General features: G+C 39.1%; 1 protein-coding gene across 1 annotated transcript; it reads left to right on the top strand.

Annotated features, from left to right (window-relative positions):
* Positions 1 to 1842: 1842 nt before the first annotated feature.
* On the top strand, positions 1843 to 11061 carry alg11 (ALG11 alpha-1,2-mannosyltransferase). The gene is made up of 4 exons (XM_060826807.1): positions 1843 to 1900; positions 5199 to 5432; positions 6682 to 7610; positions 9774 to 11061. Exons 1-4 carry the CDS (start codon positions 1863 to 1865, stop codon positions 10049 to 10051), a joined length of 1479 nt encoding a protein of 492 aa, XP_060682790.1. The 5' UTR covers positions 1843 to 1862; the 3' UTR covers positions 10052 to 11061.
* Positions 11062 to 12665: the final 1604 nt, after the last annotated feature.

Genomic DNA, 12665 nt, shown 5'->3' with positions numbered 1-12665 from the left:
TGGAATATTGTGTGCAATTCTGGTCGCCACAATACCAGAAGGACGGGGATGCTTTGGAGACAGTGGAGAAAAGGTTTACCGAGATGTTGTCTGTTCCGAAGGGTTTTAGTTATGAAGAGAGGTTGGATAAACTCAGATTGTTTTCCTGGAAAGATGGAGGATGAGGGGTGACCTGAAAGAGGCCAATAAAATTATTAGAGGCATAGCTCGGGTGGATAGTGAGAGGCTTTTTCCCAGGGTGGAAAAGTCAACTACAAGAGAGCACAGATTCAAGGTGCGAGGGGGCAAGTTTAGGTGGGAAGTGCTGGGAAAACCTTTCATATAGAGGGTGGTGGGTGCCTAGAACACACTGCCAATGGAGGTGGTGTAAGATGACATGTTAGCAATATTTAAGGCATATCCTGATAGACACATGAACATGAAGCAAACAGAAGGATAGATACCATGCATGGGCAATAAGCAGATCTAAATAGGGCTCAGGAATCAGCATAGGCTTGGTGGGCTGAAGGGCCTGTTCCTGTGTTGTATTGTATTGTAAAAATATCAATTTGTACAGTAATGTGAAATATGACAAAAATCAATTTTCCATATTGGAGAAAAAATGTTCCTTTGAAACCAAGAGATGTTTATTTGACATTCCAAGAATGCTTCAAAATACAAAGAGGCTGGACAGTCATTGTTCAATATTGTTTTTAAACACATAGTTAATCATCAAAACGTCTCTGAATGTTGAAATGAACCTGAAATATAATCTTCTTCGTTGAAAACACAGGCAAAGGTACTAATTACATAGATTATCCTCTGTTCCAATTGAAATTCCAAGTAGTATCATAGCAACTGTAGATCTGGCACAAAGGCACACCTCAGGAACATGTAAAACAAGAAAGCAAATAAACAGTATCAACAAACAAGCACAATGTTGTTTAAAAACCACAGAAAAATCCTTACAATAGATTTTAGACCAACTGAAGGAAGAATGCTACCTTTTATATAATGTAACTGTCTTGTAAATAGTTGTTTGCAATATTATATTCCCAAAAGTCAAAAGCTTTTTGAGAACCATTTTTAAAAGTAGATATATTTTCATAAGAACTTAAAACAAGCTGCTATTGTCTAAAACATATGAACTTTACTCCAAGATAATAGAGATTTTAAGAAGCATGAACTTCATAAAACCGCTAATAAGAACAAAGGATTTCGAAAGGTTTGGTGACCTGGTCAAAAATGGATTAATATTCACAATATTCAATGTGCCAGTGTTAAAACAACTCATCACTTCGTCACTGAATTAAACGTACTCGACATTTTCCACAGACTCAAGATGCCCTTTCGCATTTTATTTTAAAATTCCACTCACTACGAGTACATATTTTAATACAAATCATCGTTCTTCCCGACAAGGTGCCAAGAAAACACTCAGGGAGCAAAATACCTTCCAAATCATAAACACTGTCCTCAATAACTTTAGTTGCTGCAGAGGTAAAGGGTTTGATTTTATAAGCATAACCGTAAAACCCACCGTAGAATTTAAAAGAAAACTCCGCAGAGTAAGGCAGGATACTAGTTTTTTATATATATATAAGTTTATAAACAATGATCATATAAAGGCCCAAACAGCAGAGTGAGAGGAACAGCCCAGTGTTCCATTCGCCTGTCAATCACTCACCCAGCCACATGAACCCCGCCGGGAAAGTACAATGAGCTTCAAACATCGCTTCAACTTTGTTAATTATTTTTCGTGCAGCGTTGATATCCATATCTGTATTCCCGGGGAAATTCATTAGTTCTTGCAAAGAATTGCATCTTCAGTTATTGAGCGTCAGGGAACAATCAGTTCCGGCGCGGAGGTGAGTGTGTCTAAGATGGCGGCCGGCGGCTGGTGTCTCTGTGAGTTCCTGAGGTGAGTGCAGTGCTGCATGATCCTGTCAACCAGGGAATGATAACTCGGGTTCGTTCAGTTATCCGACCCTCCCAGTGCCTCAATTCGTGTATATCTATATATCAAAGACGTCTCTTACACAGATGAGACCGTGGTAAGAGACGTCTTTGGTTGGCTGGCTGGCTGGCTGGGGTAGACTCAAACTCAAATATGCGGTATTTACTTGATATGCCACTGTACAAAACCAAACTGCATTTGTAACTAAATGTTATTATGAATAAAGTATATTTTTGGAATTAAGAAAAACTTCAAAATAATTATTTTAACCTGTTAGAGTAGGTTACTAGGGACCATTAAAAAGAATTCACAAAGAGCCTGAGATGAATCCTTGATCAAAAGGGGAATCGAGGGTTGTGGGGAAAAGGCAGGAAAAGGGGATGTGAGGAATGTTGACCAGTATTATTCCTATTGAATGATAGAGTAGGCTGTACAACCTACTCCTGCTCCTATTTCTTAGGGTCTTAAGCTGGGCACTGTAGAGTGGATGAGTTCAGGAAAAATAGAATTAACGGTTTGATCCAGTGACCCTTCAGAAGTGTTCTGAGCCTGTCATGGGGGTTTATCTTACATATGTGGCTATGAATCATTTTTAAATTGTTATTTCTTAACTACTACATGCTCTTTTTGGATAATCTGTGATTCCAGGACCAGAATCTTACACGACAGGAGGTGGAAATCAAAGAACAGGAGGAAATCAGAAACAACAGTTTTGAAGAAGGGTGACTGGACCTGAAATTTAACTGTTTTCTCTCCATATATACTGCCAGACCTGCTGAGTTTTCCCAACAATTTCTGTTTTTGTTTCTGATTTCCAGCATCTGCAGTTCTTTGACTTTCTTTATTGGTGATTCTTAAATACCACAACTACAAAATTCTGCAGATGCTGGAATAATAACAAAACTATTATAAAACAGAATCCTGAAGAAGAAGATGGAGGCAATGGCCTAGTGGTATTATCGCTAGATGATTAGTTCTGGGGACCTTGATTTAAATTCTGTCATGGCAGATGATGGAATTTGAATTCAGTAAAAGCCTGGAATTAAGATTCTAATGATGACCATGAAGTCATTGTTGATTGTCAGAAAGACCTATCTGGTTCCTTTTAGGCAAGGAAACTTCATCCTTAACTGGTCTGGTCTACACGTGACTCCAGACCGACAACAATGTGGCTGACTCTTAACTGCCCTCTGGGCAATTAGGGATGGGCAATGAATGCTGGCCTAGCCAGAGGCACCCACATCCTGTGAGTGAATGGAACAGAGTTATACTGGAGTCAACGTTAACTCCTAGTCTCTCTTCATAGATGCTGCCAGACCAGCTGAGTTTCTGTAGTACTTGGAGAATTGTGTCAAATACACTTCCTCCTCCTGTCCTGTACAATTCTGGTTCTGCAGCACAATCATGCAAAGAGGATCGAGTTTAGAATTAATGGGCGGCACAGTGGCTCTGTGGTAGCACTGCTACCTCTCAGTACCAGGGTCCTAGGTTCAATTCCAACCTTGGGCGACTGTCTGTGTGGAGTTTGCACATTCTCCCCCTGTCTGCGTGGGTTTCCTTCCACAGTCCAAAGGTGTGCAGGGCAGGTGAATTGGCCATGCTAAGCTGCCCATACTGTTAGGTGCATTAGTCAGAGGGAAATGGGTTTGGGTGGGTTACTCTTCAGAGGGTCGGTGTGGACTTGTTGGGCCAAAGGACCTGTTTCCACGCCCAATGCTGTAGGGAATCTAATTTAATCTAGTTTATTAAGAAGCAGCAGTTTAAAAGTGACTCATAGCCACATAGTTAAGAAAAACATATAACCAATGACAGGTGAGAATGGTTTACCTGTCCCGCAGGATGATTGATATGGAGTGCGCGCTTATCTCTATCGTTAGTGGTGGCATCTTCGGATGTCTAACCAAAGTATTAAGAAAATCTTCCCAAGTTATCTTCTGTCTGAAGAAGGTCAAAGCCAGTATGAATCACTTAGATTTTGTTTCTTCTTGAGAGCCTGTTTTGTACAGATAGGCTTGTTCTGAGTTTTTCAGCCTCTATGGGAATTTTCATTATAAGATTATTATAGATTTCCATTTAATCTCTTACGATTTCATAAGTCTATTATGCAGTAATTTCTTACCTTACTACTTAGTAAAATTGATTTCCACTCCATGATCCTCGTGACATTACCAGGTCTCAGGTGTGAACCTTATGATCAAAGAGCACACATGTTACATCTAACGAGTTTTGATTTCATTTTGCACTTGTTTGATGTTTAGAATTTAAAAGTTAAATTTTGATTACACTATTCTCTACTCACAGTCTATGTCATGTGCTGCTTATACACATTGCCTCAATCATTCCCAGAAATGAGATTCAGTTTTTCAGACCTAAATGACTAAAGATAACTTTCCACAGTGACATTAATTAAGTGATATCACACATCTGTTATATACCATGTCCGTTGAATTTAATGAAAGAAAATCTGCGAAGAACTGATTTGACGCTACTTCATTTTATACCATTGGCAGAATTAAAATTAGAGAAAATGAGGACTGCAGGTGCTGGAGATCAGAGTTGTGAGTGTGGTGCTGGAGAAAGCACAGCAGGTCAGGCGGCATCCAAGGAGCAGGAGAATCGACATTTCAGGAAAGGATTCCTGATGAAGGGCTCTTGCTAGAAGTTAAAATTACCCTTCCACACTTACAATGTTGTGCAATAATTTTTGTCTTGTTAGTTTTTTTTAAATTCAGTGTCATTGGTTTCTCAACCCTAGAATGGGAGGCTCCTTACTTTTAAATGCTGTCCCTCGTTTCTAGTCTCTCCCACAAAAAAGATATTCTTTCAGCATCCAAAGTGTCAACTCCCCTCAGGATCTTATGTTTGAAGATCACTTCTTATCCTTCCAAACTCCAATGGATACAGGCCCAGCCTGTCCAACCTTGTATTATAAAGATACATACGTAAGTTAATTGAAAATATCAATTATTCCAGGTTTATATATACTTTGGGCAGATTGCAGGAGATAATATAGTCGTAAGGTTTTGGAGCACTCGGACCATTTCTATATGTGGGCATATGAATAAAGAGATAGTCATCCAACATATTTCTAAGTGCCTTGATGTGGCAAGCTGCAGAACAGCATTTATCTGAGCAAATATGTGATCAAAAAGCTTCCATGCAGTAGTGGCTAAAAAAAATCCAACTGTAATGTATGAAATACTGTACTAGTCTATCATTCTGATGATTCGCAATTTATATAAACTTTTGCTCTTCCTGTTAGGTTTCTGTTTTCGTTGATCATTCCTACACTTTTCGTAACTGCTGGCGTATCCTTTATCCTCGCTGCAATTTTCTTGTATATTCGATTCTGGATCTGTCCAAAGAAGAAATTACTCCAAACTCCAGGAAAAAATGGCAAGACACAACTAGTAGTGGCATTCTTTCACCCATACTGTAATGCTGGGGGTGGAGGAGAAAGGGTATTATGGTGCGCAATAAGAGCTTTACAGAAGAGGTGAGCCCCAATTTCTTCATTTGGAGTCTATTGATAATTTTAGTCATTTGCATTCAAAGCAAAATATAGTTGTGGGTTCGTTTTAACTATAAAGAATATTAAATGAAACAGAAATCCTGAGTTATTATTTCAAGCTCAATCATAACTGTGCAGTGAGAGAATGTAGGTAAAACTAGAAACCACAACAGAAATAACTTGCTCATCAGTGCTCAATTTGGGTCCCACCATGGCCACTCAACTGCTGATATCTAAACATGGACCTAAGGTTTGAACTTGAGCGTAGGTAAGAAATGCTGCCTATGACATCGCAGCAACATTTGACTGAATGTGTCATCAAAAGAGCCCTCAGAAAATTGGACTCACTGAGGGAAGGTATTCCAATAGTTTGATTCCTACCTAACGCAAAGGCTACTAATCTCTGTACAGGCATATTGCTGCAAGAGTTCCTCAGTAGTGTATGAAGCCCATCAATCCTCCGCTGCTTTATCAATGACCTGTCATCAGAATTGGGATTGTCCACTGATGACTGCACAATTTTTAGGATCAGTATGCTGCAAGATTAGGATAATATTCAGGCTTGGAATGATAAGTAACAACTAGGACTTATGCCACATTAATACCAGGCAATCACCATCTTCAACGAGGAAGAATCTCCCATTGACATTCAATGGCACTACCCTCACTATATCCCCTACCATCACTATTGATCAGAAGCTGAACTGCACAAGCCACACACAAATATTGTGGCTACAAGAGCAAGTCCGAGGCTGTGATGTCAGAGTGAGATGGAAAACTCTCCACTTCCCTGAATGGGTGTGCTCCAACAATATCCTAGAAGTTCGGCACCAAGCTTACTCACCTTCGCTAAGTCTCTCTGTTAACTTATTTCTGATTATACACTCTTTTAACGGGTTGAGACTTTTTTTTAAACGTTAAAACACACTGTAAATGCAAGTTTTCAGTCAATATTTCCACATGTAGTCTATGCTGAAAGCTTATATTGCAGTCAATACTTCCATAACGTTTTCAATCAAAGTTTGTAAATTTTTAACTTTACATTCAGATAAATGTAAAATGCCTGCTATGATCCTATTTCAGTGTTGCAGCACATCATTAACATTTAGTGTTTCATTTTGTGTAATACAATTGTCGAGTATCCTGTAAACATTTTCCATCGTATTGCTGCATCTTAAATATTAAAGTCAGTGACTGATCTATTCTAAAATATGTCTATTTTTGAAAATCACAGGTATGAAGAAATTATAGTGGTAATTTATACTGGAGATCAAGATGCCACAGCTGAAGAAATTCTGAATGGAGCTTATAGGCGCTTTAATATCAAACTTCTTCAACCTGTGCAGTTCATTTTCCTTAAAAAACGACATTTTGTTGAAGCTAAGTTTTATCCATATTTTACTCTGCTAGGTCAAAGTCTGGGGTCTGTTTTCCTTGGATGGGAGGCCCTAATGAAATGTGTTCCAGATATCTTTATAGATTCCATGGGTTATGCATACGTACTTCCTCTGTTCAAGTATTTGGGAGGCTGCCAAATTGGCTGCTATGTTCATTACCCTACAATTAGCACAGACATGCTGTCTGTGGTGAGAGACAGGAATCCAAGGTTTAACAATGCAGATTTTATATCAACAAATCCTGTACTGAGCAATCTCAAACTTGTATACTATTACATCTTTGCTTTGATGTATGGATTGGTTGGGTCTTGCAGTGACATTGTAATGGTAAATTCTACATGGACTCTGAATCATATTCTTGCTCTTTGGAAAGCTGGTGATCGAACCCATGTTGTCTACCCACCCTGTGATGTACAGACATTCCTGGATATTCCATTAGCTGATGATAGTAAAAAGGTGGAACATTCCATTGTTTCAATTGGCCAGTTTCGGCCAGAGAAAGACCATTCTCTACAAATTAAAGCTTTCTATCAGTTCCTTCAGATGAAGTGTGCCCAGAACTCAGCTGTGAAATTAATATTGATTGGAGGTTGTCGTAATACAGATGATGAAGAGCGAGTAGCTGGTCTAAAAGAATTATGCAAGAAGTTGGGAGTTATGGAAAATGTTGAGTTTAAGATTAACATTTCATTTGAAGAACTTAAGAAACATCTAGCTGAAGCCATTATTGGACTGCACACAATGTGGAATGAACATTTTGGTATAGGTGAGAATACTGTACTGTACAACTTTATTATTGACTACATTTCAGAAATTATTATGGCTTGATATTTTGCTTTTATTTACAGGCTTTTATAGAATCTTGCATGCACACCTTGAGAGAAAAAAAAAGTATAATCTAACTCTACTTTTAATCGAATTCTAAATCAACACAATCCTCTGTTTAGTAATTATAAGTATACAATTCTTGGAGGAAATTGGATGTACCTGCTGCAAAATAATCACCTTTCCTCTATGAATAATGGTAATTGATTCTCCTGTTGTCTGCTGCAATTATGTTTGAGCTCATTTGGAGATTTTAAAAATCACAACACCAGGTTATAGTCGCAACAGGATTTTTTGGAAGTACAACTTTGGGAGCGCTGCTTCTTCATCAAGTAGCTAGTGGGGCAGGATCATAGCAAAGTATTATAGTGTCATAGATACATGCAATATATTGAACAAACCTAAATTGCTGTTAAGTCTTTCATCTTTTAGAATGCGTTGCAGGTTTCGATTCATTAATATGTAAATCCTAGAACTTCTTTCAAGTCTCCTTCCCGAATAACTTAAGATTTTATTTTAAAAAGTAACATCTGAGCTCAGACAATGCATTAAAGGTGTTAGATTAGAGTCTGTCTGTATCCCAATCATGAGTCAGACTGGTTCTACTTCCAAAGAAGAAATTTATAAAATGTCACATGGATTGACTACCTACAGATTATGTGCTTTTTGAACATAATAGAGTGCATCTACCCCAAAGATGTGTGTGTGTGTGTGTGTGTGTGTGTGTGTGTGTGTGTGTGTGTGTGTGGTGTACATGCATGTGAGGGAATGGGAGTATGGGAGAGTGTATATGTGTGTAAGTGTGATGGAGAACATGCCTGAGAGTGTCAGAACTATATGTGTCTGAGATATAACATGTGTATGAGAAAGGGTCTGTGTGTGTTTGTGCGTGTATGCGTGTGAGTGTGTATAGTGGGGTCATCTGTGTACTGAACTTGGCTATCAGCCTCTGCTTGGCCACTCTGCATTATTGCCTATCCCGAAGTCTGCCTTGGACGACGGTCACCCAAAGATCCAAGACTGAATATATTGCATCAGTTGTATGACACTATGATCTTTTGCTGTAAATCCTGTGTCCTATGATCATGCCCCACTAGTTACTTGACAAAGGAGCAGCACTCTGAAAGCTAATACTGTCAAATAAAACTGTTGGACTATAGCCTGGTGTTGTGATTTTTTTTAAACTTTGTCCACCCCAGTACAACATCGGCGTCTCCACATCTTGGAATTTTTAGTAAGTGATGAATTCCAAAAGAACAAATTCAGCCTCTGGTTTCTGTTAACAGTTTGAGGTTCCACTGTTTAAGAAGGTACCTGATTTAAGATTGGGTGTTTATTCAGTCCATGTGCATCTTTCACTCCGTAAGAACAACAGACAAAGGAAATATTTTGCTGCCACTGCGATCTTTCCATTCAGACATATTTCAGGTGTGACAGCAAAAATTCCAATTTTTTAAGGCTTTATTGCTACAATTCTGCAAAGCCTGAACAATCCATTCAATAGTACTAACTCAGCATGTGATTGAAGAAGAGAGAAATCCATTTGCTATTCTTTGTAAGTCAGAGAGAAGATTGAAACTTCAATTGGCTGAAGGCAAAATTAAGATTAGTATTAAATAATGAATGCAGCTAGAACTAGCATTTCAGCTTAGTTTCCTATGACGTGTATCAATTTTTGATTCCCTTTTTGGCGAACTGTCTGACTACAGTCATGAACCCACTGTTATAAACCCATATCCAGGCACAATTTGGTGGCACAGCAATAGGCTTTTATACAGAGGGAGCCTGGAACCTTCTCAAACAAAATAGGACTGTCAAGAGTTAACAAGTAGCTGTACTGACACACAATACAATTGTTTAAGAATATTCATATTACCATTTCACGATGAGTAGTATGCTGGGATTATAGAGTGGTTGTTCAGACCTAAATGAACAATTTAGTTAGATTTCCTGATACATTTAATTTTTTAAAATATTTGTGAAATTACTTCAACTTTTAACTTTTTTAACCTCTGGAAGTTATTTATTCTGATTTACAATTCAATCCAGTGAATAATCTGTGATTTATCATGACCATTTAATCATTCTGCACTTTTTCTTACAGGGGTGGTTGAATGCATGGCAGCAGGAACTGTCATTCTGGCCCATAATTCGGGAGGCCCCAAGCTGGACATAGTAGTACCACATGATGGAGTTCAGACAGGTTTCCTAGCAGACAGCGAAGAAAGTTATGCAGATGCTATGAATACTATTCTATCACTATCTCCTGAAAAGAGGCTGGAGATTAGGAAGAACGCTCGACAGGCTGTGAGCAGATTCTCTGACCAGGAGTTTGAAAGATCATTTATATCTGCTGTGGAACTATTTTTTAATGAAAGATAATTTATAATTATTGGACATTGTAAATAAATGTAAATATTTTCCCTTCCTTTGGAGGAAGGGAGGAGGGCTATAAGGTATTTTATGCTATTATTTGTGTATATTTGAAAGATTTTATAATGCTGTACTGAACCTCTTCTAAAAGCTCATAAATCAAACCTGCTTTCTTTTTTTAAGTAGGGAAAAGAGAAAATAGATATAAAAGCTTTTAGAGTGATACAGATAGACAAGTTGAATGAGCTAACGTAACCTCCTGTAGTCCCATCTGGCCAACATCCTTCTAAACCCTTGTTATTCACATATCCTTCCAAATTCCTTTTAATTATTGTAATTGTACCAGCCTCCATCACTTCTGGCAGCTCATTCCATACATGCACCACCCTCTGCATGAAAGTGTTGTCCCTCAGGTCCCTTTTATATCTTCTCCGCTCACCTTAAACCTATGCCCTCTAGGTTTGGACACTCTACCCTGGAAGAAAAAAAAATCTTGGCTATTCACTCTATCCATGCCCCTCATGATTTTACAAACCACTATAAGGTTACCCTTCAGCCTCTACTGCTCCAGGTTTAAAAAAGCTCCAGTCTATTCGGCCTTTCCCTATACTGGAAGCCCTCCAAGCCTGGCAACATTGTTGTAATTTTTTGATTTGGACCCTTTCAAGTTTAACACTATGGCAGGGAAGTAAACACAGTATTCTAGAAGTTACCTAATTAAAGTCCTGTACAGTTGCAACATGACTTCCTAACTCCTATACACAATGTACTGACCAGTGAAGGCAAGTGTGTCAAATGCCACCTTCATTACCCTGTGTACCTGTGACTTCACTGTCAAGGAACTATGCACCTACATCCCTCAGTCTCTGTTCAGCAATACTTCCCAGAACCTTATTGTTAAGTGTATAAATCCTGCCCTGATTTGTTTTACCAAAATGTAAAATGTACATTTGTCTAAATTAAACTCTTGGTCCGTTGGCCCATCTGATCAAGATCCCATTGTAATCTGAGATAATGTTTTTAAATATTCACGACACCATGAATTTTGATATCATCTGCAAATTTACTAACCATATCTGCTATATTCATATGTAAATGATAGAAAGCAGTAGACTTAGCACCAATGCTTGCAGCACACCACTTGTCACAGACCTCCAGTTCAAAACATTAACCGTCCACCACCAAGCTCTGTTTCCTACCTTCAAGCCAAATAAGTATCCAATTGGCCAGCACCCCTGGATTCCCTTACTAACCAGTCTATCATGCAGAACCTTGTTGAATGCCTTGCTGAAATCCATACAGACATCTACTGCTCTATATTCATTAATCTTCTTTTGTCACTTCCAAAAAATTCAATCAAGCTGTTGAGACATGATCACACAAAAAGTTATGCTGACTCTCCCTAATCAATCTTTGCATTTCCAAATGCATGTAAATCTTGTCCCTCAGAATCCTAACAACGTATCCATCTCTGACTCACCAGTCTATAATTCTCTGGCTTTTCCTTACAGCCTTTCTTGAAAAATGGCACCACGTAAGCCAACCTCTGGTCTTCCAGCACTTCACCTGTGGCTATTGATGAAGCAAGTATCTCAGCAAGGTGTCCTGCAATCACCTTCTGAGTTCCCCTCAAAGTTCTAGGATACATCTGATCTGTTCCTGGGGATTTATCCATGATTATGCATTTTCAGACATCCAACAGCTCCACTTCTGTATTATGGACACTTCCAAGATATTATTTATGTCCCCAAGTTCTCTAGCTTCCAAACCCTTCTAAACAATAAATAATAATGCAAATACTCATTTAATATCTCACCAATTTCCTGTGGTTCCACAAATATTGATCTTTAAGGGGGCCTATTCTCTCCCTAGTTACTCTTTCTCTTAATGTACTTGTAGAATATCTTGGGATTCTCCTTAACCCTATTTGCCACAGAGATTGTGTTTCACCTTTTTGCCCTCCTGATTTTCCTCTTAAGTATACCCCTATCACCTTTATATTCCTGTAGGGACTCACTCGATCCCAGCTGTCTATACTTGACGTATGTTGAAGAATATAATGCAGGAAAAACACAGCTTGGTCAGGCAGCATCCGAGGAGCATTAGCTCTTCATCAGGAATGGTGGGGAGGGGTGCTCAAGGAGGCTGAGAGATGAATGAGAGAGGGGTGGGCTGGGGAGAAGGTAGCTAGGAAGACACTAGGTAGATGAAGATGAGGGTGAAGGTGATAGGTTGGAGAGGAGGGTGGAGCAGATAGGTGGGAAGGAAGGTGGACAGTTCAAGAGAGTGGTGCTGAGTTGGAAGGTTGGAACTGGGATAAGGTGCAGGAATTGGGAATAAGGAATAGCGTTTTTACAGGAGGCAGGGTGGGAGGAAGTGTAGTCCAGGTAGCTGTGGGAGTCTATGGATTTAAAGTAAATACCTCCCGCCCCTTCTTGGACCTCTCTATTTCCGGTGACTGACTCAACATGGACATCTACTTCAAACTCACCAACTCCCTCGACTACACTTCCTCCCACCCTGCCTTCTGTAAAAATGTTATCCTTTATTCCCAATTCCTCCACATCTGTTCCCAGGAGGATCAGTTCCACCATAGAACATCTCAGATAGCCTTCTTCAAATT

This window comes from Hemiscyllium ocellatum, chromosome 6 (genome assembly GCF_020745735.1).
Source record: "Hemiscyllium ocellatum isolate sHemOce1 chromosome 6, sHemOce1.pat.X.cur, whole genome shotgun sequence".
In the NCBI taxonomy this organism is placed as follows: domain Eukaryota; kingdom Metazoa; phylum Chordata; class Chondrichthyes; order Orectolobiformes; family Hemiscylliidae; genus Hemiscyllium; species Hemiscyllium ocellatum.
The sequence above is the reverse complement of the archived record's forward strand: the minus strand, read 5'-3'. Positions and strand labels throughout refer to the sequence as shown.